Source organism: Staurois parvus, unplaced genomic scaffold (genome assembly GCF_062004578.1).
Source record: "Staurois parvus isolate SC_StPar_1 unplaced genomic scaffold, SC_StPar_1.0 ptg001284l, whole genome shotgun sequence".
NCBI classification, from domain to species: Eukaryota; Metazoa; Chordata; class Amphibia; order Anura; family Ranidae; genus Staurois; species Staurois parvus.
In genome coordinates, this window is record NW_028319080.1 from 1,939,371 (window position 1) to 1,964,859 (window position 25,489).

General features: G+C 44.0%; 1 protein-coding gene across 1 annotated transcript in view; it reads right to left on the reverse strand.

The window, feature by feature from the left end:
- LOC149437618 (class I histocompatibility antigen, F10 alpha chain-like) overlaps positions 1-25,489 on the reverse strand; it is a 98,494-nt gene that overhangs the window by 11,785 nt on the left and 61,220 nt on the right. The window contains exon 3 of the mRNA XM_089660868.1: positions 13,241-13,519. Within this exon, the coding sequence (XP_089516994.1) occupies positions 13,241-13,519 (279 nt within the window). The remainder of the gene's footprint in view (positions 1-13,240; positions 13,520-25,489) is intronic.

The following is a 25,489-nucleotide window of genomic DNA, read 5'->3' on the forward strand; positions in this document are numbered from 1 at the left end:
AACAGGGACTCCTCAACAGATGGCAGAGTCCTGAGTGTACTGCAGAGAAAAGAAACTCCCAAATGAGGCTAAAGAAAGTCTGTAAGTCCAGAAGCCCGGAACTCACTGGGATGGATTTACTAAATGTACATATACTGCGCACTGCAAGTTCAGGTGTTCCAGAGCTTAGTAAATGGGGGGGGGGGCTTCACTTTGCAGAGAACACCCAATCACATGCAAGGAAAACAAAACAAAATGCATTTTTGCTTGCACATGATTGGATGATAGCAATCAGCAGAGCTTCCCCTCAGATCTAGAGAAACTGCACTTTCAGTGTACAGTATAGTCAGGTCCATAAATATTGGGACAATGACACAATTCTAACATTTTTGGCTCTATACACCACCACAATGGATTTGAAATGAAACAAACAAGATGTGCTTTAACTGCAGTCTGTCAGCTTTAATTTGAGGGTATTTACATCCAAATCAGGTGAACGGTGTAGGAATTACAACAGTTTGCATATGTGCCTCCCACTTGTTAAGGGACCAAAAGTAATGGGACAAAATAATAATCATAAATCATACTTTCACTTTTTAATACTTGGTTGCAAATCCTTTGCAGTCAATTACAGCCTGAAGTCTGGAACGCATAGACATCACCAGACGCTGGGTTTCATCCCTGGTGATGCTCTGCCAGGCCTCTACTGCAACTGTCTTCAGTTCCTGCTTGTTCTTGGGGCATTTTCCCTTCAGTTTTGTCTTCAGCAAGTGAAATGCATGCTCAATCGGATTCAGGTCAGGTGATTGACTTGGCCATTGCATAACATTCCACTTCTTTCCCTTAAAAAACTCTTTGGTTGCTTTTGCAGTATGCTTTGGGTCATTGTCCATCTGCACTGTGAAGCGTCCAATGAGTTCTGAAGCATCTGGCTGAATATGAGCAGATAATATTGCCTGAAACACAGCAGAATTCATCCTTCTGCTTTTGTCAGCAGTCACATCATCAATAAATACAAGAGAACCAGTTCCATTGGCAGCCATTCATGCCCACGCCATGACACTACCACCACCATGCTTCACTGATGAGGTGGTATGCTTAGGATCATGAGCAGTTCCTTTCCTTCTCCATACTCTTCTCTTCCCATCACTCTGGTACAAGTTGATCTTGGCCTCATCTGTCCATAGGATGTTGTTCCAGAACTGTGAAGGCTTTTTTAGATGTCGTTTGGCAAACTCTAATCTGGCCTTCCTGTTTTTGAGGCTCACCAATGGTTTACATCTTGTGGTGAACCCTCTGTATTCACTCTGGTGAAGTCTTCTCTGATTGTTGACTTTGACACACATACACCTACCTCCTGGAGAGTGTTCTTGATCTGGCCAACTGTTGTGAAGGGTGTTTTCTTCAACCAGGGAAAGAATTCTTTGGTCATCTACCACAGTTGTTTTCCGTGGTCTTCCTGGTCTTTTGGTGTTGCTGAGCTCACCGGTGCGTTCCTTCTTTTTAAGAATGTTCCAAATAGTTGTTTTGGCCACGCCTAATGTTTTTGCTATCTCTCTGATGGGTTTGTTTTGTTTTTTCAGCCTAATGATGGCTTGCTTCACTGATAGTGACAGCTCATTGGATCTCATCTTGAGAGTTGACAGCAACAGATTCCAAATGCAAATAGCACACTTGAAATGAACTCTGGACCTTTTATCTGCTCATTGTAATTGGGATAATGAGGGGATAATGAGGGAATAACACTCACCTGGCCATGGAACAGCTGAGAAGCCAATTGTCCCATTACTTTTGGTCCTTTAACAAGTGAGGCACATATGCAAACTGTTGTAATTCCTACACCGTTCACCTGATTTGGATGTAAATACCCTCAAATTAAAGCTGACAGTCTGCAGTTAAAGCACATCTTGTTTGTTTCATTTCAAATCCATTGTGGTGGTGTATAGAGCCAAAAATTTTAGAATTGAGTCAATGTCCCAATATTTATGGACCTGACTGTATGTGCCCTTAGCAAAATACCCCCCCCCCCCCCCACACACACACACACACACACCACCCCTCCAGTGTCCTGAATACTGTGTAGCCACCGGCAGTATCACTTTCTGCACTCTCTGCAAGTTTTCAGGTGAACAGGCCAGAGGTCCCCCAACCAAACAGAAGCCGGGACCCCAAAAGGATTCTTAGAGCTGCAGATAGATCTCCCAGGGATGCCACAGCCCTCAGGTTGAGTCTTCCTCCCCCAGGGACAAGAGAGCTCTGCTCTGGGTTCCAGCCTATTTATACCCCTCGCAGCCCCCTGCTGGTCATTCACCATGCTGACCAGCGATTGGTCAGAGGAATTAATACGCAGGACAGGAACTGTGTTCTTCCACCCTCTATGTCTCATAACACCCTGGGATACAGGGGAAGTAACCAAGCCTTCACCAAAACCCAGAACATACTTCACCAAACAATTGTTGCTCTTCCTGACTACAGGGAGGCCAAAAATACATTTACACAGCAGTAGCCTACTGGGAGCTACAAACATATAGTCCTAATTTTTCATATGTCAGCAGCAGCATTGGGGGGGTTACACTCCCGGTTACTACAGCCTCTGGAAATGTGTGCAAACATCACAAGTAACTGTTGGCTTTAGGTTAGAAGCGGTCCGGCAGCTTCTATGGACCCCCAATATGTGTGACTCCCCCCTCGTTGTTTTCTAGGCTCCACTATTCCACCTCTGGGCCTGAGACCCGTATGGGGAGGGTCACCTTGTAGAGGAGAGGGAGACCAGAGAACATCCATTTGCTGATCTCCTCTAACTAGTAAGAATCTGGAAGCATCATGTATCACTTCTGGTTTTGGCTGTCACTTTCCCAGCAGTTCTGGCCAGAAAAGCAGCCAATGCAGCATGATCTACAGTCTGTTATCTTCAGAGAAATGCAGGGGAGACATCGGGGGGTTTAAGAGACGGCTGATGTCTAATTAAAGAGAACCCGGTACTATAAATGTACTGTCACAGAGGGGGCTATTGGTCCTCCATGTGATAGCAATAAGGTTAGGCAAAAAAAGTGTAAAATATGAAAAAAAAAAAAAAAAGGTCCAACAAAGCACTCAACCCTTTTGTCACCAGATTTTTTTCTGCACGTCTAAAAATTCATTTTAGGGCTGAAGATCAATGAAAGCTTACAGGCATTAAATATTTTCAGAAAGCAGAGACCCCGGAGAATACAATGATGGGAGATATAATGATACAATATTAGCACAACCATTTATCAAGTACAATTGTTCACTTTCAGGGCACACAGACACAATATATTGCCCAATTGTTTTAGGAAAATATGAGATGAGATTGCGCTGAGTAAATAGATACCTAAAAACTGTGCAGAGCCGGGAAACCATAATGAACTTTGGTACCCAAACATTTCCCGCACAGCAACGTGGTAAAAGCCTCTACAGGTGATTAGTTTGGAGTTCGCTGTGAATAATGAGCCGAGAATTATCTCCTCACGCTTCAGAGTGAGAACAATATGGAACATGTTTACTGAACTGACATTTTCATTCATACATTGGGGCCCCCTAAGCGTGTGCTTGGCATGGGGGTATATATGGGGGTACAGGAGGGGCTCAGAATATTTTGGGGGTATGAAGTGTTTGGGTGTAATTTAAATTTTTTACAGGTTGTTTCTTCCCACTTAACTATTCCTATCACATATTACACTTGTAACAGCATTTTGCTATGACAGGTTCTCTTTAATGAGACATTGGGGTCTAGGAGACACCTGATGTCTTACTTGCCTTCTACTGAAAGGAATCACAGATTGTGCTGCATTAGCTTCTTCCTCAGCTACAGCAGCCGGGGAAAGCGACAGCGGAACCCTTAAAGTGGAACTGCATCTGAGCACCACACACCAGAAAGGCTTTATAATTCATTTTTAATATTCAAAACAAACTTCTCCATCCATCCATGTCTCCATGATTTATTTCCCTGAGAAATCATTTTGAAAAAAAAAAAAACCTCCTGGCTCTTCTGGCAGTGGCCATCTTGAGTAAGGGCAGATGATTCATGTAGCAGCAACATCCTGGAATCCATCTGTCCTTAGCTCAGGTATTGGCTGAGCTGAGAACCCTCCCTCCCCTCCTGAGATGTATGACATCATTTGCCTAGGCATGGAAACCAGGAAGTAAAATGAAGAAATGGTAAAAAAATCTGTAAATATGATATACTTTCCTATCTATTTATTAATGCTGGCAGCATACGGATTAGAACTAGTCCATGGTGATTGGGAGAGGGACGTTCTGCTTTACGTGATATAATGAATGTCACTTCCGTGTTCATTCTAGTTTGTTGGTTGTCCTCTTCTCTACCCAATGGCACCTGCCATTGGGGTCCTGGGCCTACATTTGGGATAGTGGAGCCCTGGAAACATGGCAAGGGGTCCTGCAGGAAGGGGGGGGGGGCCATGGAAGTGACCCGACTGTATAGTACACTTCCATCTTACAGCCGAGCGGTTGCAGCGAAAGGGTTGAACGACCATAACAAAATATTTGGCCCTGTGACCCCAGGAACATACATATATACAGTGTAAGATGTCAGTTGTGCTATACATTACATATCACCGCACACACTGGGGTGGGAGCAATGAGAGGTTTATAGTGTCTTCTATGGACAATTTGGGGTACCAAAGTCTGTCACCATCTCACCGCCATGCACAATGTTAACGCTTTACACTGGACTTGATGAAATCTCATAATATATTTTATAAACATTTTACCAAAATTGGGTCATATATTGTGTATCAAAAATGAACTTTAGAGTATTTATTTTACTGAAAATGCGCGTTTGATAGACTGTTGTGCTAATATCATGTGACATAAAAAAATTGGAAATATTACCATTTTATTCTCCAGGGTCTCAGCTTCCAGAAAATATATAATGTTTGGGGGTTAGAAGTAATCTTCAGGCCTAAAGCTTTTTTTTTTTTTTTTTTTTTTTTAACATATGTTCAAAAAAAATGTACAAAAACAGCTCTAGCAGTGAAAAGGTTAATATTTAATTTTATCTCCACAGGCTAAAGTGGAACTAAATCCACCGACTGAACCATTTCCAAAAACATGCGGAGAATGATAACTGTCACAGCTGCTTGTGTTCTCAACCGAACTGTCAAGCCATCAAATGTCTGGTGTCAGAACTGATCACATGTGCGGCACCATGGCAACTGGAGATCACAAGGAGGCCAACATGGCGGCTTCCTTGGCTAAAGGATCGGAGGGTTTAGTTCTGCTTCAGGAATCACACGAGGTCCACTCTAACAAGTCATTATTCTAATGTGCTTCCCTGACATGTGCTGTAAGGTGACCACACGGTACAATCTATGGTGGGGATAAAGGGTTCAAAAATAAAACATTTATAACCAAAATGATGGCACCTTGGATGAGAGAGGAGATTGTAAGATGTATTTCCAGCTCTTCTCTGGGACAGATTCTTCATCCTGTATAATTCTCTGTTGCTTGGATGTTAGATTTGGACTTTTGGTTTTGGGTGGAGCACATGTACACGGCTCAAACAAATTATAGGAATACTTTTTAATCAGAGTATAACATTAGGTCAATGACACTCCTGGGATATTGATCTGATCAGTGAAGTAGCAGAGGGGGTTGTTAATCTCCAGGATGGCACATCAATACGTGCCATTGCCAGAAGGTTTGCTCTGTCTCCCAGCACAGTCTCAAGAGCATGGAGGAGATTCCAGGAGACAGGCAGTTACTCTAGGAGAGCTGGACAGGGCCATAGAAGGTCCTTAACCCATCAGCAGGACCGGTATCTGCTCCTTTGTAGGGCTCTGGCAGGGCTCATCCTGTTCCTTCTTGCATAAAACGACCTCCAGCAGGCCACCGGTGTGAATGTCTCTGATCAAACAATCAGAAACAAATTTCATGAGGGTGGCCTGAGGGCCCCACATCCTCTAGTGGGCCCTGTGCTCATTGCCCGGCACCATGGAGCTTGATTGGCATTTGCCATTGAACCCCAGAATTGGTAGGTCCATCACTAGCTCCCTGTGCTTTTCACAGATGGAAGCAGGCTCACCCTGAGCACATGTGACAGACAAGAAAGGGTCTGGAGAAGCCATGGAGAACATTATGCTGCCTGTAACATCGTTCAGCATGACAGTTTTGGTGGTGGGTCAGTGATGGTTGGGGAGGCATATCCATGGAGGGACGCACAGACCTCTACAGGCTAGACAATGGCACCTTGACTGCCATTAAGTATCGGGATGAAATCCTTGGACTCATTGTCAGACCCTACGCTGGTGCGGTGGGTCCTGGGTTCCTCCTGCTGCAGACAATGCCCGACCTCATGTGGCGAGAGTATGCAGGCAGTTCCTGGAGGATGTAGGAATTGATACCATTGAATCACCCCCATGCTTGCATGGCCTAAATCCAATAGAACACCTCTGGGATGTCATGTTTCGGGCCATCCGACGCCACCAGGTTGCACCTCAAACTGTCCAGGAGCTCAGTGATGCCCTGGTCCAGATCTGAGAGGAAATCCCCCAGGACACCATCTGTCATCTCATTAGGAGCCTCCCCCGACGTTGTCAGGCATACCTACAAGACCTGGGGGCCATACAAACTACTGAGGACCATTCTGAGTTGCTGCAATGACATTTCAGCAAAATGGACTCGCCTGCCGCATAATTTTTTCACTTTGATTTTCGGGCGTCTTTGAATTCAGTCCTCTGTAGGTCGATCATTTTCATCAAACGATGGGGCGTCCTTACATTCCTAACACATCACCCCGTCCATATCAGTATAGAGATCCAGCAGGAGATTTCTCCCCATTGAGATCTGATGGGTTTTCAAAGTGTTCTTCTGAGCCGTGTATGTTGGTTTGTTCCCTTTAGGGTGGAGCGATTGATACATATTTTTTCTATTTCTGGACATTCTAACCATGGTTCATACTAGAGCCATTTTCCAGGACCTGCAACATTCTGGCAACATGTAAAATCGCAAACCAAGTAAAAAAATCCACAGATTTTATTGGGTTCTATCTTAATTGCCGCGTCGTGAGTCGCTGCAACAAAAACACAAAAAATATTTCTTGCACTAATTTTGGGCGATTCTTGTGCAGCACGACTCCCATAGACTTGCATGCAGTGACTTTGCTGCGACCTCTGATGCAGTGTTTTTTATAACCCTCACCCCTCCTCCCTGGTCATCCTTGCTGTCTAAAAACGTCCCCCTTAGCACATTCCATTCACACCTCAATGTAGCAGAAACGCACGTTCCCACTTACTTAGTTTTTGCATGTTTTTCATGTGTAAACACACATCACGTATAGAGCAGGTCATTCCCTTGAATGGGTTGCCCTACATACAGCGAAGGTCTCAAAGCAACTCAAGAACCTTTTCGGTCGTGGAGCATTGCACATTTTGGCAGCAAAACACGCGTCTGCTAAACGCGATTGTGGCGTCATTAACAATTAGGCTGAATTCACATCTGAAAGCGCAGCAAACCGCATTTTGGAAATACACATCGTGCTTCTGCTGCCATTCGCATATAACTGCTTCCAAACACATGCAACCCACACAGAAAACGCATGGCGTTGCCCACCAAACACGCGTTGCACTCATGATGCCATTTAGACTGCGCTCGCATCTGCATGTTTCTAAATGCACGGCAACCCACACAAAAAACAGACACGCGTTTTCATAAATGCGTGTTTTGCAGCAACCCGCAGAAAAACACTTTACTGTACGTCTCTAAATTGTCTCAGAATTCTGCAACAACGCATGTCCTGCCTGTGTTAGAAGAAAACCCACGCTTTACTGTGTGCTTCATAAACATGCTGCAATTTGCTTTGCGCGTGCGTTACTATTCATTCACATCTGCATGTCTGGTTTGCTCTGTGTTTCAAAAACCTGCTGTGATGTGTGTAGCACTTGCATTACCATTCCTGTACATCTGCACATTTCCGAATGCATGGCAACCTGCCAGAAAAAGTATGTTTTGCATTTTAAAAATGCCCGGCAATGCAAGTCACACTTGTGTTACCATTCGTTTGCATCTGTGTGTTTCTCCAAACACACGGCAACGCTTTGCCTCGCCTTTCAAAAACATGCACCAAAGCATGTGGTACTTGCCTTACCATTCTATCGCATCCACGTGTTTCTGAACACACAGAAAACGCACGCTGTGCATTACAAAAACGTGCAGAAATGTGCATCACGTTTACATTACCATTTAGCATGCGTCCTCATCTGTGTGTTTCTGAACGTATGGAAAACCGCAACACAAGACGTGTGCTTTGATTCATGTTTCAGAGATGTGCATTGCGCTTGCCTTGCCATTATGGTGACACGAGTGTGATGCGTGTTTGTTTGCAGCGCATTCCTGAAACACGTTTTCTGTGCGGATTGCTGTGCATTCAGAGACATGCAGATGTCAATGCAGTCTAATTGTTATTGCCCCCTCCCCCAATCATGGCTAGCAAGCGCACGCTAAAAAAAGTGACACTCCACGACTGAAAACAATCTAGAAATACTTTGGGACATTTGTTGCATGTAAGGCAAAACACTAAATTTGGGTGCCCTGTGTGCGACTGATGTTTATGTTTGAAAAACGCACAAAAAAGTGAGCGGGAACACGCACTTCTGCTACGCTCAGGTGTGAATGGAATATGCGTGGGTGAAGGTTTTTAGGCAGCAAGGATGACCAGGGAGGAGAGGTGAGGGTAAAAAAAAACACTGATCCATCAAATCACATAAGAATGTTTTTTTTCAGGAAAGTTGCTTTAAAGTCCCTTTGAGCACCTGGTTGCTGGGAAGTCGTGCAGCAAAGTTATGCTGGGAGTCGCTGCCACTTTCATGTCCAACACAATAAGAGCACATCGCACTTGGATTGCCATGTAGGCAACATTAGTACATTGACGCTTCGGAACGCACGCAACCCACACAGAACATTCATGGCATTGCCCACTAAACACGCATTGCACTCATGATGCCATTTAGACTGCATTCTCATCTGCACGTTTCTGAAGGTGCGGCAACCTGCACAAAAAAAACAGGCACTTTGCTGTACATATCAAAAATGCATGTCAATGTGCGTCACACTTGAGTTACCATTTAGACTGCATTCTCACCTGTGTTTTGTGGCAAACTGCAAAAAAAATGCGCACTTTGCCGAGCTTTTTAAAAACATGCAGCAACGCACATTATGCTTGTGTCACCATTTATTTGCATCTGCGTGTTTCCGAGCCCACAGCAACCTGGAAGAAAATCCACACTTTGCTGTGCGTTTCTGAATGCACGGCAACTTGCAAGAAAATGCATGCTTTGCTGTATGCTACAAAAATGTGCGACAATGTGTGTCATCCTTGTGTTACCAATTGTTTACAAACGCATGGCAATACGCAAGAAAACATGTGCTTTGTCCTACATTTCAAAAATGCGCGGCAATGTGCGTCACACTCGCGTTACCATTTAGGATGTGTTCTCATCTGCGTATTAAAATACACTTTGCCCTGCATTTTAAAAACGTGTAGTAACGCGCGTCATACGTGCATTACCATTTGGTCGCATCTGTGTGTATCTGAATACATGGAATCTGCAAATAAAATGCACATTTTGCCTTTAAAACGTGTGGCGATGCGTCTCGCTTGCATTACCATTCCTTTACATCTGTGCATTTCTGAACACACGGCAACCAGCAACAAAACGCACACTGTCATGCTTTTTGAAAATGGATGCCAACGCATGTTATGTATGCTACTATTTGTTCGTATCTGCGCATTTCTAAATGCATGGCAACCCGCCAGAAAAAGTATGTTTTGCAGTTTGAAAATGTGTGGCAATGCAAGTCGTGCTCGTGTTACCATTCGTTTGTGATCTGTGTTTCCAAACACACGGCGACGCTTTGCCCCGCCTTTCATAAACGTGTGGCAATGCGTGTGGCACTTGTGTTACCATTCAGTCACATCCACGTGTTTCTGAAAATGTACAGCATTGTGCATCACACTTGTATTTGCAGTTAGGCTGCGTTTTCACCTGTATGTTTGTGAACTCGTGGCAACGCGCAGTGTGCTTGTGTTACCATTCATTTGCATCGGCTCGCGTCTGATCGCACAGCAACAAAACGCATGAAGAACGGCGATGCACTTTACCATTTGTTCCAATCTTTGCGTTTCTGATTGCATGGCAACCACAAGAAAAGGCATGCTTTGTGTTTGGAAAACATGCGCCAATGAACGTTGCGCTTGCATTACCATTTGCTCACATCTACGCATTTCTGAATTCACAGCAACAAAACGCACTTTCCAGCGCACCTTCAAAAATGGCCTGCAATGCAAATGACTATTCATTCACATTTGTGCAATTTGGAATGCATGGCAACCTGCAAAGATATGTACACTTTGCTGTGCGTTATGAAATGCGTGGCAATGTGCATCATGCTTGCAAAACCATTACGGCTGTGTTCTCATTTGCAGGTTTCTGAATGCACTACAATGAGCGTTGTGCTTGCAGTACTATTGGTTTGCATCTCTGCATTTCCAAACACATGGCGACCTGCAAGGGCGGCACAGTGGCTTAGTGGTTAGCACATCTGCCTTGCAGGAAATGGGTCATGGGATCAATTCCCAACCCCAGCACCTCCTGCCTGGAGTTTGCATGTTCTCCCTGTGCCTGCGTGGGTTTCCTCCGGGTACTCTGGTTTCCCCCCCAAAGACATGCTGGTAGGTTAATTGGCTCCTGTATAAATTGTCCCTAGTATGTGTATGTACTGTATGAATGTGAGTTAGGGACCTTAGATTGTACGCCCCTTGAGGGTTAGGGACTGAAGTGAATGTACAATATATATGTAAAGCACTGCGTAGATTGATGGTGCTATATAAGTACCTGAAATAAATAAATACATGATTCTCCATGCGTTCTGAAAACACATTCATTTTCAAAACTATGGCAAACTGCACCAAAAACCGTGTGCCGCACGTTTCAGAGATGTGCATTGCGCTTGCCTTGCCATTATGGTGACACGAGTGTGATGCGTGTTTGCAGCGCATTTCTGAAACACGTCTGTGCGGATTGCCGTGCATTCAGAGACATGCAGATGTCAATGCAGCATAATTGTTAATGCCCCTCCCCCCCCCCATCACGGCTAGCAAATGTGTACTGAAAAAACATGACACTCCACAACTGAAACCATTCTAGAAATACTTTGGGGCATTTGTCGAGTGTAGGGCAACACATTCAAGTGAACGGGCTGCCCTGTGTTCTGATGTTTGTTTGAACAACGAACAAAAAAAGCTAGTGGGACCACGCAGGTCCATTACACTCAGCTGTGAATGGAATATGCGGGGGTGACAGCTTTTAGGCAGCAAGGATGACCAGGGAGGAGAGGTGAAGGCTGGAAAAAAACCCCCAAAAAAACATTAATCCATCAAATCTCATAAGAATGTCATCAGGAAAGTCGCTTCAAAGTCCCACTGAGCACCTGGTTGCTGGGAAGTTGTACTGCTTGTCACACCAATGCAGTTTGCAACCTTTGCATGTTCCAGTGCGTTTTGTGTTTTTGCATGCATGTTTTTGAATTCTTTTTTTTTTTTTTTTGTTAGCAACTTGTTGCTGGGCAGATTAAAAACACAAAATGCATAAAAAAATGCAACTTGTGCATTTTTTATGTATTTTCCATGTATTTCAGGCCTGTTTCACACCAATGCAGTTTGTGTTTTGTTCGATTTGCAGTGCGTTTTTGATGCTTTAAAAAAAAATAGTTTTGGCCAATTTGTTGCTGGGCGGATTAAAAACACAAAATACATAAAAACGCAACACATGCGTTTTTTATGTGAGTTCAATGCACTTCAGGCCTGTTTCACACCAATGCAGTGTGTTTTGTTTGTTTTACATTGCGCTTTGCACGTGCGTTTTTGATGCTTTTTTGAATTCTTTGTTTGGCCAACTTGTTGCTTGGCAGATTAAAAATGCAAAATGCATCAAAAACGAAACACGTGCATTTTTTTATGTGTTTTCGATGCATTTCAGGCCTGTTTCACATTAATGCAGTTTGCGGTTTGTCAGTTTTTGAGTGCTTTTTGCGTTTTTTTGAATGTATTCTTTTTTTTTGGCCAACTTGTTGCTGGGCAGATTAAAACGCAAAGGACATTAAAAACACAACACGTGCATTTTTCATGCGATTTCAATGCATGTCAGGCCTGTTTCACACCAATGCAGTTTGTGTTTTGTCCGTTTTGCAGAGCGCTTTTGACATTTTAAATTTTGTTTGGCTAACTTGTTGTAAAGTCACACTGGAAGTCGCTGCCACTTTCATGTCCCACTAGATCAGTGTTTCTCAACTCCAGTCCTCATGGACCCCCAACAGGTCATGTTTTCAGGATTTCCATTATTTTGCACAGGTGATTTGATCAGTTTCACTGCCTTAGTAATTACCACAGCTGTTTCATCTGAGGGAAATCCTGAAAATATGACCTGTTGGGGGTCCATGAGGACTGGAGTTGAGAAACACTGCACTAGAGTGAAGCAGGGCTTAGTCTGACTCCTCCTATTAGGGCGGAGCCATTGATGGATAGATTACATTGGACCCCAGCTGAGTGATGGGCGGAGTGTACACGTCTCGGACATTCTTCTGTATTTCGGATTGCTCTGCATTGTACGGTGTGTAGATCTGCACAGATTTCGGTTGTATGATACACTCGGTGTTGGAGTTTCTCGGTTCCTCATCTCCTGCAGAAATCCCCCATAACCCTCCAGTATGGGGGTGCAGGGAGCGCCTCATACTGTGCGGATGAACACAGACTTGGTGTGACATGTGCGATGGAAGCAGTTACAGGAAGAGAAGGTGTACAGAGGGGACTGATCTCTGAGGAGAACCCTCCTGAATGAGTCATTATTCCTGACATCACCCCAATACTCACCCATGTGACCGGACAGATCCCCACATCTACAGACCGGAGGACATGAATGGACACACACTGCGATGGACAGATCATCACCGACAGACCCGGCTGATTGTCAGGAATGAGGAGTCCCTATTGGTGGGATGGGAAGCCACACCCACTTTATTAAACCTCACCCACTTCTGGGCAAAGGACTGTCCTGTATTGGGTGTTATTAGGAGTGGGTGTGGTGTAAGGTGTCAGTGGGTGTGGCTTATCCCAGAAGTGGGAGGAGTGTGTTGTGTCATCACTGTGTATACAGATAGGATGTATATAGAGTACAGAGATGTCACAGAGGGTGTATACAGTACAATGTATATGGTGTGCGCTCACCTCTCCTCTCCAGATCTTCTCTCCCGTATTCAATGTATCTCTTCAGTCCCGGAATACAGATATTCTCCAGATAATTCTTGTGTCTCTCCCCATCTCTCTCCTCCGGACTGTTCACTCTCTGTGTGGTGATCTGAGCCTCATTCATGGTCGGGATATAGATCCATCTCTGTGTGTCCAGAGACATGAATTCTCTCCCATCATATCCATACTGATCATACCCCGCAGTGGTGCCGTCATCTCTCAGCTCACAGCCGTACATCACCTGGAAGATATGGATCCCTGCAGAGAGAAGAGGGAGATGTGAGCCGGGATCAGAGGGTGTCATGTGTCCAGTCATGGCTGTCCCATGTGATGTGTGGTGTGGGTGTCATGTGTCCAGTCATGGCTGTCCCATGTGATGTGCAGTGTGGGTGTCATGTGTCCAGTCATGGCTGTCCCATGTGATGTGCAGTGTGGGTGTCATGTGTCCAGTCATGGCTGTCCCATGTGATGTGCGGTGAGGGTGTCATGTGTCCAGTCATGGCTGTCCCATGTGATGGGCGGTGTGGGTGTCACGTGTTCAGTCATGGCTATCCCATGTGATGGGCGGTGTGGGTGAGGGTGTCACGTGTTCAGCCATGGCTGTCCCATGTGATGGGCGGTGTGGGTGAGGGTGTCACGTGTTCAGTCATGGCTGTCCCATGTGATGTGCGGTGTGGGTGAGGGTGTCATGTGTTCAGTCATGGCTGTCCCATGTGATGTGCGGTGTCATCCCATTGGAGGGGGGATATGAGGGGGGCGGAGTCCATTGCACAACACTGAGAGGTGAGACTATTCTACATAGAAATGATCGGACACAGTGAGAGATCTGAGGAGTCTGTGCTGATCACTGACTGACACCCCCACCCAGGGAAGGTGATGTCATGCTGAGTGTATACTGTCAGTGCACACAGAGTTCAGGGAGAGTTCAGGATCAGGAAATACAAAGCTCATCCCAATCCTGCGGAGATGACTGACCACACCGGACTTCTATATGGAGATGAGGAGAGGGGAGTACATGGTGTGTGATCAGGGCTCCTCCTCTCATACTATCCTCCCATCATTAGTAGAGAGGAAACCTGAACCCAGAGAAGTCTGGCGGCTCCATCGCCGTCCTCTCACTGTCACCATCATACTCTCCTGTCTGTCATGCTGATCCTAAGGATTCCGTACTTTGTGATCGCAGAGCCGGGAGAAGATTGCACCTCCGGAGCTCTGACATCGACTTCTTCATCCAGGTCAGTGACCCCGAGGAGTTCATCTCCACCCTGGGGACACCGGCCATGTCTGCCCAGAGAGGATCCTATTGGTGGAGAAGAGATCTATTGTCGGCCAATCCCTAGGAGAGGGAAGATGGAGCTGGAAGATGACAGGTAAAGGGAGGAGTGTGACCAGGAGACCCTCAGAGGGAGGTCAGCCATGACACGTCTACAGTGGAGGACGGCCCATTCACATCAATGTCGCTCCTCCGAAAACGCACAAAACACACAACACTGCAGCATCGCTAGATGTGACTGGGGCCTGAGAGGTCACATGACCACAATGAGATCACTCCTGTCCTATCAGGACGCACCTGCGATTTTGACACTTTTTTGAATTTTTATTTGGCCAACTTGTTGCTTAGCAGATTAAAAACACAAAACGCATCAAAACTGCAACACATGCGTTTTTGATGCATTTTCAATGCATTTCAGACCAATGCAGTTTGCATTTTGTAGTGCTTTTTGTAATTTTTGCACGCACGTTTTTCAAGCATTTGAGTCTTTTTTTAGCAACTTGGTGGGCAGATGAAAAGCACAAAATACATAAAAATGCAACACATGCGTTTTTATGCACTTTCAATGCATTCCAGACCTGTTTCCCACCAATGCAGTTTGTATTTTGTTCGTTTTGCAGTGCGTTGTGTTTTTGTACATGCGTTTTGACGATTTTGTTTTGTTTTTTTTGCCAACATGTTGCTGGGCAGATTAAAAATGTGATACGGCTCAAAAACACAACACGTGCGTTTTTCATGCGATTTCAATGCATTTTAGGCCTGTTTCACACCAATGCAGTTTGCATTTTTTTGCATTTGCAGTGCGTTTTGTGTTTTTGCATTTTTTGAAGCATTATTTAAATACTTTAAAAAAAAATTTTTTTAGCAACTTGTTGCTGGGCAGATGAAAAGCACAAAATGCATAAAAAAATGCAACACATGCGGTTTTGATGCGTTTTCAATGCATTTCAGGCCGGTTTCACACCAACGCAGTTTGTGTTTTGTTAGTTTTGCAGTGCGTTGTGTTCTTGCACATGCGTTTGACGCTTTTTTTTTATTTTTTGCCAACTTGTTGCTTGACAGCCTAAAAAACACAAAATGCATCAAAAAGTAACACGTGCGTTTTGGATACCTTTTCAATGCATTTCAGGCCTGTGTCACACCAGTGCAGTGTGTTTTGCTCATGCGTTTTTAATGCTTTTTAAAAAAAATTTGCCAACTTGTTCCTGGGCTGATTAAAACCATGAAAAGCTTCAAAAATGCAACGTGCGTTTTTGATGTGTTTTCAATGCATTTCATGCCTGGTTCACACCAATGCAGTTTGTGATTTGTTCATTTTGCGGTGCGTTTTTTGCACATACATTTTTTTTATGCTTTTCTTGAAATTTGTTTTGGCCACCTTGTTGCTCAGCAGATTAAAATATGAAACACCTAAAACACACAACACATATGCGTTTTTGATGCGATTTCAATGTGTTTCAGGCCTGGTTCACACCAGTGCAGTTTGTGTTTTGTTCTCTATGCATTTTTTACGCTTTTTGATTTTTTTTATTTTTGTCCAACTTGTTGCTTGGCAGATTAAAAATGCAAAAACACATAAAACACTTGAGGTTTTGATGCGTTTTCAGTGCATTTCAGGCCTGGTTCACACCAAAGTTTTTGTTTTGTTCGTTTTGCAGTGCATTTGGCGTTTTTTTCACATGCGTTTTTGATGCTTTTTAAAATTGTTTGTTTGACCAACTTGTTGCTGGGCAGATTAAAACCGCAAAACGCCTCAAAAACGCGACACAAGCATTTTTTAGCAGTTTTCAATGCATTTCAGGACCGTTTCACATCAATTCAGTTTGCATTTTATGCGTTTTGCGGTGCATTTTGTGTTTTTGAAGCATTTTTAAATCTTTTTTAGCAACTTGTTGCTGGGCAGATTAAAATCAAAATGCACTAAAAATGCAACACGTGCGTTTTTGATGCATTTCAAGCCTGTTTCACACCAATGCAGTGTGTGTTTTGTTCGTTTTGCGGTGCGTTTTTGCTCGTACATTTTTTTTTAAATTTTTGGCCACCTTGTTACTTGGCAGATTAAAGTAGATTAAAAACACAAAATGCACAAAAAATGCAACACATGCGTTTTTGATGCATTTTGAATGCATTCCAGGCCTGTTTCACACCAATGCAGTTTGATTTCTTTGCATTTTGCAGTGCGTTTTTGCATGCACATTTTTTAATTTTATTTTTTTTGCCAACTTATGCATTTTTGATGCGTTTTCAATACATTTCAGGCCTGTTTCACACCAATGCAGTCTGCGTTTTGCAGTGCGTTGTGTTTTTGCACGCACGTTTTTGAAGCATGTTTTAAATCCCTTTTCTTTTCCTTTTTTTTTTTTTTTAGCAGATTAAAAACACAAAATGCAACACATGCGTTTTCAATGCACTTCAGGCCTGTTTCACACCAATGCAGTTTGTTTTGTTCGTTGTGCAGTGCGTTTTGCACGTACGTTTTTGAATAATTTTTTTTGGTCAATTTGTTGCCTGGCAGATTAAAAAAAAACACATAAAAATGCAACACATGCGTTTTTGATGTGTTTCCAGTGCATTTCAAGCCTGCTATGCAGCAATGCATTTTGCATTTTGTGCAATTTGCAGTGCGTTTTGTTTTGGAATCTTTTTTTTTTTTTTTAGCAACTTGTTGCTGGGCAGGTTAAAAACACAAAATGCATAAAAATGCAGCACTTTATGTTTTCCATGCATTTCAGGCATGCAATTTGCAGTTTTTTGCGTTTTGCAGTGCGTTGTGTTTTTGCATGCACATTTTGAAGCATTTTTTGAATCTTTTTCTTCATAACTTGTTGCTGGGCAGATTAAAAACACAAAATGCATTAAAAAATGCAACACATGTTTTTGATGCGGTTTCAATCCATTTCAGGCCGGTTTCACACCAATGCAGTTTGTGTTTTGTTCGTTTTGCATGTTTTTGCACGTGCGTTTGACTCTTTTTTTTTTATTTGTTCTGGCCAACTTGTTGCTTGACATTAAAAATGTGAAATGCATCAAAAATACAACACATGCGTTTTCAATGCATTTCAGGCCGGTGTCACACAGTTTGCGGTTTGTCAGTTTTGCGGTGCGTTTTGCGTTGAAGAAATAGTGACAAGACAAGTGAGCGCTCGGAAGAAGCTGAAAGCAGCACAAATGGTGAGCCCACTAAATCCACATCCAATCACAGAGAGCGCAGCGCTGTATATCGCCCATTATGGAGTGTAAACGTCTGTCAGTAATAAACATGTCGGGACAAACAGTCAATAATACGGACCAATCAGAGGACCCGCTCCTTCACTACGGGGGCGATGTGCGGCTCCTTCACTACGGGGGGCGATGTGCGGCTCCTTCACTACGGGGGGACATGCGGCTCCTTCACTACGGGGGGGACACGCCGCTCCTTCACTACGGGGAGGACACGCCGCTCCTTCACTACGGGGGTGACGTGCCGCTCCTTCACTACAGGGGGTGACGTGCCGCTCCTTCACTACGGGGGTGACGTGCCGCTCCTTCACTACGGGGGTGACGTGCCGCTCCTTCACTACGGGGGTGACGTGCCGCTCCTTCACTACGGGGGCGACGTGCCGCTCCTTCACTACGGGGGCGACGTGCCGCTCCTTCACTACGGGGGCGACGTGCCGCTCCTTCACTACGGGGGCGACGTGCCGCTCCTTCACTACAGGGGTGACGTGCCGCTCCTTCACTACAGGGGTGACAGGCCGCTCCTTCACTACGGGGGGGACACGCCTCTTCTGCACAGATGGATCCTAAAGAAAAGCTCACAAAGCGGAGCCCAGAAATGGAGGAACAAAGTCCAGTCATTGATGGTAAGAAGGAACAAACACATCCGCGTGGAGAGAGAATCGCCGCACTTACAAATATGGCCGCCGCACCACAACGCTTTCTGCGTCATTTGAATGTTCTCTTTTTTTTGGCCAACTTGTTGCCGGGCAGATTATAGACACAAAGCACCCGGCCGTTATAATGACGTCTCCCCTCTGTGATGGAGGAATTGCGGGAATCCGGGAGATTTATTCACATCTGTCGGCTCCTAAACAACTTCTGCTCTGCGATTGGTCAGATTTTATCTGCTGCTTCACAGTTCTCTGTTCCCTGAACCCGGATTTAGTGTTCCTGGACTGAAATACTAACAGCATTACCACCCCCCCATGCTGAACCCTCCGCCCCCCCCACATTCTTGTGGCAGCCAGACGGAGGATTACTAGATGTTGGAAAACCTCTCCTCCGCCCCCTGCGTCTGACTCCGCCCCCTGCGTCTGACGCCATCGCATCCTTCCCAGGCATTGTTCTCATGGACTTGTCGTGGCCTCTAGAGATAGGAAATATAGAAAAGTCCCTCCTGGATTGTAAGCTCTGGTGAGCCGGCCCTCTGCTTCCTCTTCTACCAAATTGTATTGTAACTGGAATGTTTACCTTCATATTGTACAGCTGAGCAGACTGTTGTCACCATAGAAATCCTCTATAATAATAATAAAAGTATTTTCCCTTCGGTGACCTCGGCTCAGATGATACCAAACAAACCCGCCCGTGTGAGCGGCTCCCTTCTAGAAGGTTCATCAGCTGATCGCTGTAAGCTCTGACACGTAAATCCCGGGTTCACACTGCAGCGGTGCGATAATCCCACGTGATTCGCTCAAGAACCGCACCGCATTCCATACAAATCACATGCGACTTGTGTGCGGTGCGATTTGAGCCGTACACGTATGGCTAAACTGGTTTTTTTTCCATCCCCCACATCTCTTCCAACATTCTGCTAAAACTTTGTGAAGTAGTACTGCCTGGACCTTGAAGAAGGGGGCACTCCCCGAAAGCTTGTCCTCAAAATTGTATGTTAGTGCAGATAAAAGAAGTAACACGTCAGTACTCAATGGTTTCAATAAAAACTACTGAATCAAAAAAATGCAAAGCACATCAAAAACACAACAACATGTGCGTTTTTAATGCGTTTTCAATGCATTTCAGGCCTGTTTCTCACCAATGCAGTTTGTGTTTTGTTCGTTTTGCAGAGCATTTGACGCTTTAATTTTTTTTGGCCAACTTGTAGCTCGGCAGATAAACAAAAAACGCAAAACACAACACGTGATTTTTATGAGTTTTCGATGCATTTCAGGCCTGTCACACCAATGCAGTTTGCATTCTTTCCATTTTGCAGTGTGTTTTGCATGCACATTTTTGAAGCATTTTTAAAATCCTTCTTGAACATTTTTTTTAGCAACTAGTTGCTGGAAAGAAGAAAAGCACAAAATGCATAAAAATTGCAAAACGTGAGGTTTTGATGCGTTTTAGGCCTGTTTCACACCAATGCACTTTGTGTATTGTTTGTTTTGTGTTTTTGCACGTGGATTCTTAACGCTTTTTAAAATTTGTTTTTTAATCAACTTGTTGCTTGGCAGATTGAAAATGCAAAACACCTAAAAAATGCAACACATGCGTTTTTGATGAGTTTTCAATGTATTTCAGGCCTGTTTCACACCAATTCTGTTTGCATTTTTTGTGTTTTGCAGTGCGTTTTGTGTTTTATTGAATGTTTTTTTTTTGTGGCCAACTTCTTGCTGGGCAGATTAAAAACGCAAAGCACATTACGTGCATTTTTGATGCGTTTTCAATGCATTTCAGGCCTGTTTCCCACCAATACAGTTTGTGTTTTGTTCGTTTTGCAGTGTGCTTTACATTTTTGCACATGCGTTTTAATTTTCTGTTTCACCAACTTGTTGCTTGGCAGATTAAAAATGCAAAATGCATAAAAAATGCAACACATGCATTTTCAATGCATTTCAGGCCTGTTTCACACCAGTGCAGTTTGCATTCCTTGCGTTTTGCAGTGCGGTTTGTGATTTTTAAGACTTTTTTTGAATCTTTTTTAATCTTTTTTGTTGCTGGGCAGATTAAAAACACCAAATGCATAACAATGCAACATGTGAGTTTTTTTATGTTTTCAATGCATTTCAGGCCTGCTTCACACCAGTGCAGTTTTGCTTTCTTTATGTTTTGCTGTGCGTTGTGTTTTTGCATGCATGTTTCGGAAGCACTTTTTGAATCTTTTTTTTTTTTTTTTTTTTAGCAATTTGTTGCTAGGCAGATTAAAAACACAAAATGCAACACAAGCATTTGTGATGCATTTCCAATGCATTTCAGGCCTGTTTCACACCAAGGCAGTTTGTGTTTTGTTTCTTTTGCAGTTCATTTTGCGATTTTTGCACATGTGGTTGATGCTTTTTTTTGGGGGGGGGGGGGGGCAATTAGTTGCTTGGCAGATTAAAAATGCAAAACATGCATTTTGATACATTTCAGGCCTGCAGTTTACGTTTTGTTCGTATTGCAGTGCGTTTTGTGTTTCTGTATGCACGTTTTAAATCCCTTTTTTTAGTATCTTGTTGCCGGGCAGATTATAAACGCTTTCCTTCAACCGCAGTGAAGATGAATGGTCCATTATCACAATTCTGCAGAATGTATGACGGGACGAGGCGGGTCGCCCTCTGTCACCACTTTCTGTGATCTCACTGGAACCACGTCTGCCGACCGTTCGGAAGTCTTCAGATGTAAAAGGAGTTCTGATTGGGCAGGAAGGACATAAGGGTGCGGCTTATGCAGATGACATGTTATTGTGTCACCAACCCCGGAGTAACATCACCCAATCTAATGACAACTGTCGCATATTATGGAGATCTGTCACATTGGAAGATCAATCCTCAATCAGAGATATGGAATATTTCCGTCTCCAAGTTAGAAGCACAGAACTTGCCGGAAGCTTCCCCTTTGTTTGGAGGGAAGAGAATGAAGTGATTTCGGAGTAAAGCTCACTCCCTCCCGGAGAAATCTTTACCACATAAACTAGATGTGATTGTAAATGACGTGACGGCAGAATTGAGGAAATGTCTGCGGGGCTCTCGTGGTCGGCTGCAGAAATATTATAAAAATGGTTATAGTTCCGAAAATCCGGAATAAGTTCCATCTGCTTCCAATACATTTCCCGGAGTCCTTCTTTAAGACCAGAAGAAGAATGAGAAGGAAACCCATTTGGTGACATATAAAGCCGAGGGTTAGTTGTGACGTATTCTGCAGAGATCAGGCTGATGGAGGTTTCGGCGGCGGATTGTAGGAGGGATTATCGCTGTGATGTCACCAATGATTGAGTGGATTCACAATACACCGGAGAAGATACGGGTGACAACAGAAAATACACGAAGTGGGTCACAGATCAGACAACACGGCTTCCACAACAACACACAACTTATCGGGGAATAGAAGTATGTAACACGGAATGTTCTCAGAGAATGGGATGGATTACAGAAGGGAATGGGATGGATCACAGAAGGGAATGGGATGGATTACAGAGGGGAATGGGATGGATTACAGAAAGGAAGGGGATGGAATACAGAAGGGAATGGGATGGAGTACAGAAGGGAATGGGATGGATTACAGAAGGGAATGGGATGGATGACAGAGGGGAATGGGATGGATTACAGAAGGGAATGGGATGGATGACAGAGGGGAATGGGATGGATTACAGAAGGGAATGGAATGGATTACAGAAGGGAACGGGATGGATTAAAGGGAACGGGATGGATTACAGAAGGGAATGGGATGGAATACAGAAGGGAATGGGATGGATTACAGAAGGGAATGGGATGGATGACAGAAGGGAATGGGATGGATTACAGAAGGGAACGGGATGGATTACAGAAGGGAATGGGATGGATTACAGAGGGGAATGGGATGGATGACAGAAGGGAATGGGATGGATTACAGAAGGGAATGGGATGGATTACAGAAGGGAATGGGATGGAATAGAATTCACTATTAATTCCACTGCAGGGAACAGATTGTGTCCCCCCAGGAAGGAAGACGTTGCAGGTAACTGGATGAAGAATACAAATGCCGTATGAAGGAGATCACGGGGGAGGGGAGCTGCTTTCTTTGTTAGAATGACAAGATGAGAGGGATTTGTATTTTAGGTTCTGTGTGTGGCGGGATCACCGAGGCATTTTGTATCCGCTCTCCCACAACCATGAAGGGCGGTGGGCAGTTTGTATCCTCCGGAACGATTGTTAGTCAGGAGATGAAATGTAAACAGACAACTTCTTGTATGTAGAAGATTCTCCCTGACATTGCGGAGCGATCTGTCCGCTGGACCTGGAGAAACGGGAAAAAGATCAGAAAACGAGAGGAACGTGAGAAGAAGAACATTCAGCCCCGAGTGCTGGAGATGTGACTACAGGAGAGATGAAGTGTAAATGTGCAGGAAGGTGTCCTGTACACCGAGTGCAGCAATACACAGCCAGCACAACACACTGCTAGGATGGGGGGATGGGGGGGTGACGAGGGACATATACGGGGGGATGGGGGGGTGACGATGGACATATACGGGGGGATGGGGGGGTGACGATGGACATATATGGGGGGATGGGGGGGTGACGATGGACATATATGGGGGGATGGGGGGGTGACGATGGACATATATGGGGGGATGGGGGGGGTGACGATGGACATATATGGGGGGATGGGGGGGTGACGATGGACATATATGGGGGGATAGGGGGGGGACAATGGACATATGTGGGGGGATGGGGGGGTGACGATGGACATATATGGGGGGATTGCCCGGATATTCAGGAGATTCCGCAAAGAAGAATTCAACAAATCCCGGAGATAACAGGAAGAAGAACACCAACCACCCTCGGGGGTGACTATTCCATACAGGAGACGTCACGGGGGAGCAATAGAACAGAATATTTCACTTCATAAATGCAGCTAAAGGGCTGAACCCCAAATGTCAGCAGAGGAAGGAAACCCCCGAAATAGAGATTGGAGTAGCAGAGTGGAATGTGTGTATAGGATGGAGGAACTCCACCATGTTGGAGGAGACCAAACCAAAGGATGGAGGAACTTCACCATGTTGGAGGAGACCAAACCAAAGGATGGAGGAACTTCACCATGTTGGAGGAGACCAAACCAAAGGATGGAGGAACTTCACCATGTTGGAGGAGACCAAACCAAAGGATGGAGGAACTTCACCATGTTGGAGGAGACCAAACCAAAGGATGGAGGAACTTCACCATGTTGGAGGAGACCAAACCAAAGGATGGAGGAACTTCACCATGTTGGAGGAGACCAAACCAAAGAATGTAGAAATACGCGGGAGGAGTGCATAATCTATAAAACTACTGAGAGTTCTGCAGAAATGAGAGGAATGTGAAGGAGAGAGAAGAGGAAGTCTGCGGGGAAGGGAGGAATGAGGTCAATTGAGGGTTAAGGTGAGGGGGGGGGGGGGAGGGGGGTTTGTAGGGTTTTTTCTTTAGTGTAGAATTGTTGCTATGGAAGAATATTGCTGTATAATGTGAAATAATTAAAATTAATAAAAAGTATAATAAAAAAATAAAACACAACACGAGCTTTTTGATGCGATTTCAATCCATTTCAGGCCTTTTTCACACCAATGCAGTTTGTGTTTTCTTTGTTTTGCAGTGCGTTTTGCGTTTTTGCACATGCGTTGGCGAAACAAAAAATTTAAAAAAAAAGTGGCAAACTTGTTGCTGAGCAAACTAAAATGCAAAACGCATCAAAAACACAACACATGCGTTTTTGATGCATTTTCAATGCATTTCAGGCCTGTTTCACACCAATGCAGTTTGCATCCTTTGCGTTTTGCAGTGCGGTTTGTGTTTTTAAAGCATTTTTTAAATTTTTTTGCAACTTGTTGCCGGGCAGATTAAAAACACAAAATGCATAAAAAATGCAACGCGTGAGTTTTTTTATGTTTTCAATGCATTTCAGCCCGTTTCACACCAGTGCAGTCTGTGTTTTGTTCGTTGTGCGGTGCGCTTCTGCACATAGATTGACGCTTTTTTTAAAATTGTTTTGGCTACCTTGTTGCTGGGCAGATTAAAAAACCAAAACATGCATAAAAAATGCAACACACATTTCAGGCCTGTTTCACACCAATGCAGTTTGTGTTTTGTTCCGTTTGCGGTGCGTTTTGCGGTTTTTGCAAATGCGGTTGATGCTTTTTTTTTTGTTGTTGCTTAGCAGATTAAAAATGCAAAACATGCATTTTTCTGTGTTTTCAGTGCATTTCAGGCCTGTTTCAGACCAGTGCAGTTTGCGTTTTGCAGTACATTTTGTGTTTTTGCATGCGTGTTTTGTTTTTAGCAACTTGTTGCTGGGCTGATTAAAAGCACAAAATGCAACATGTGCTTTTATTAAATGCGTTTTCAATGCATTTCAGGCCTGTTTCACACCAATGCAATTAGCATTTTTGGCGTTTTGTGTTTTTGCATGCACGTTTCTGAAGCATTCTTTTATTTTTTATTAGCAACTTGTTGCTGGGCAGATTAAAAACACAAAATGCATAAAAAAATGCAACTTGTGCGTTTTTTATGCATTTTAAATGCATTTCAGGCCTGTGTCAACTTGTTGCTGGGCAGATTAAGAATGCAAACCGCAGCACACGTTTTTGATGCGTTTTCAATGCATTTCAGGCGTGTTTCACACTAATGCAGTTTGCATTTTGTCAGTTTCCCAGTGCTTTTTTTAAATGTTTTTTTTTTTGGTCAACTTGTTGCTGGGCAGATTAAACACGCAAAACGCATTAGAAACAAAACATGTGCATTTTGTATGCGGTTTCCAAGCATTTCAGGCCTGTTTTACACCAACGCAGTTTGTTTTTTGTTCGTTTTGCAGTGCGTTTTTGATGCTTTCTTGCAAATTTTTTTTGGACAACTTGCTGCTTTACAGATTAAAAATGCAAAAAGCAACATGCGTTTTTGATGTATTTCAGGCCCGTTTCACACCAATTCAGTTCGCATTCATTGCGTTTTGCAGTGCATTTTGTGTTCTTACATGCACGTTTTTGAAGCATTTTTTTTAATCTTTTTTTTTTTCTTAAGCAACTTGTTGCCGGGCACATTAAAAAAAAAACA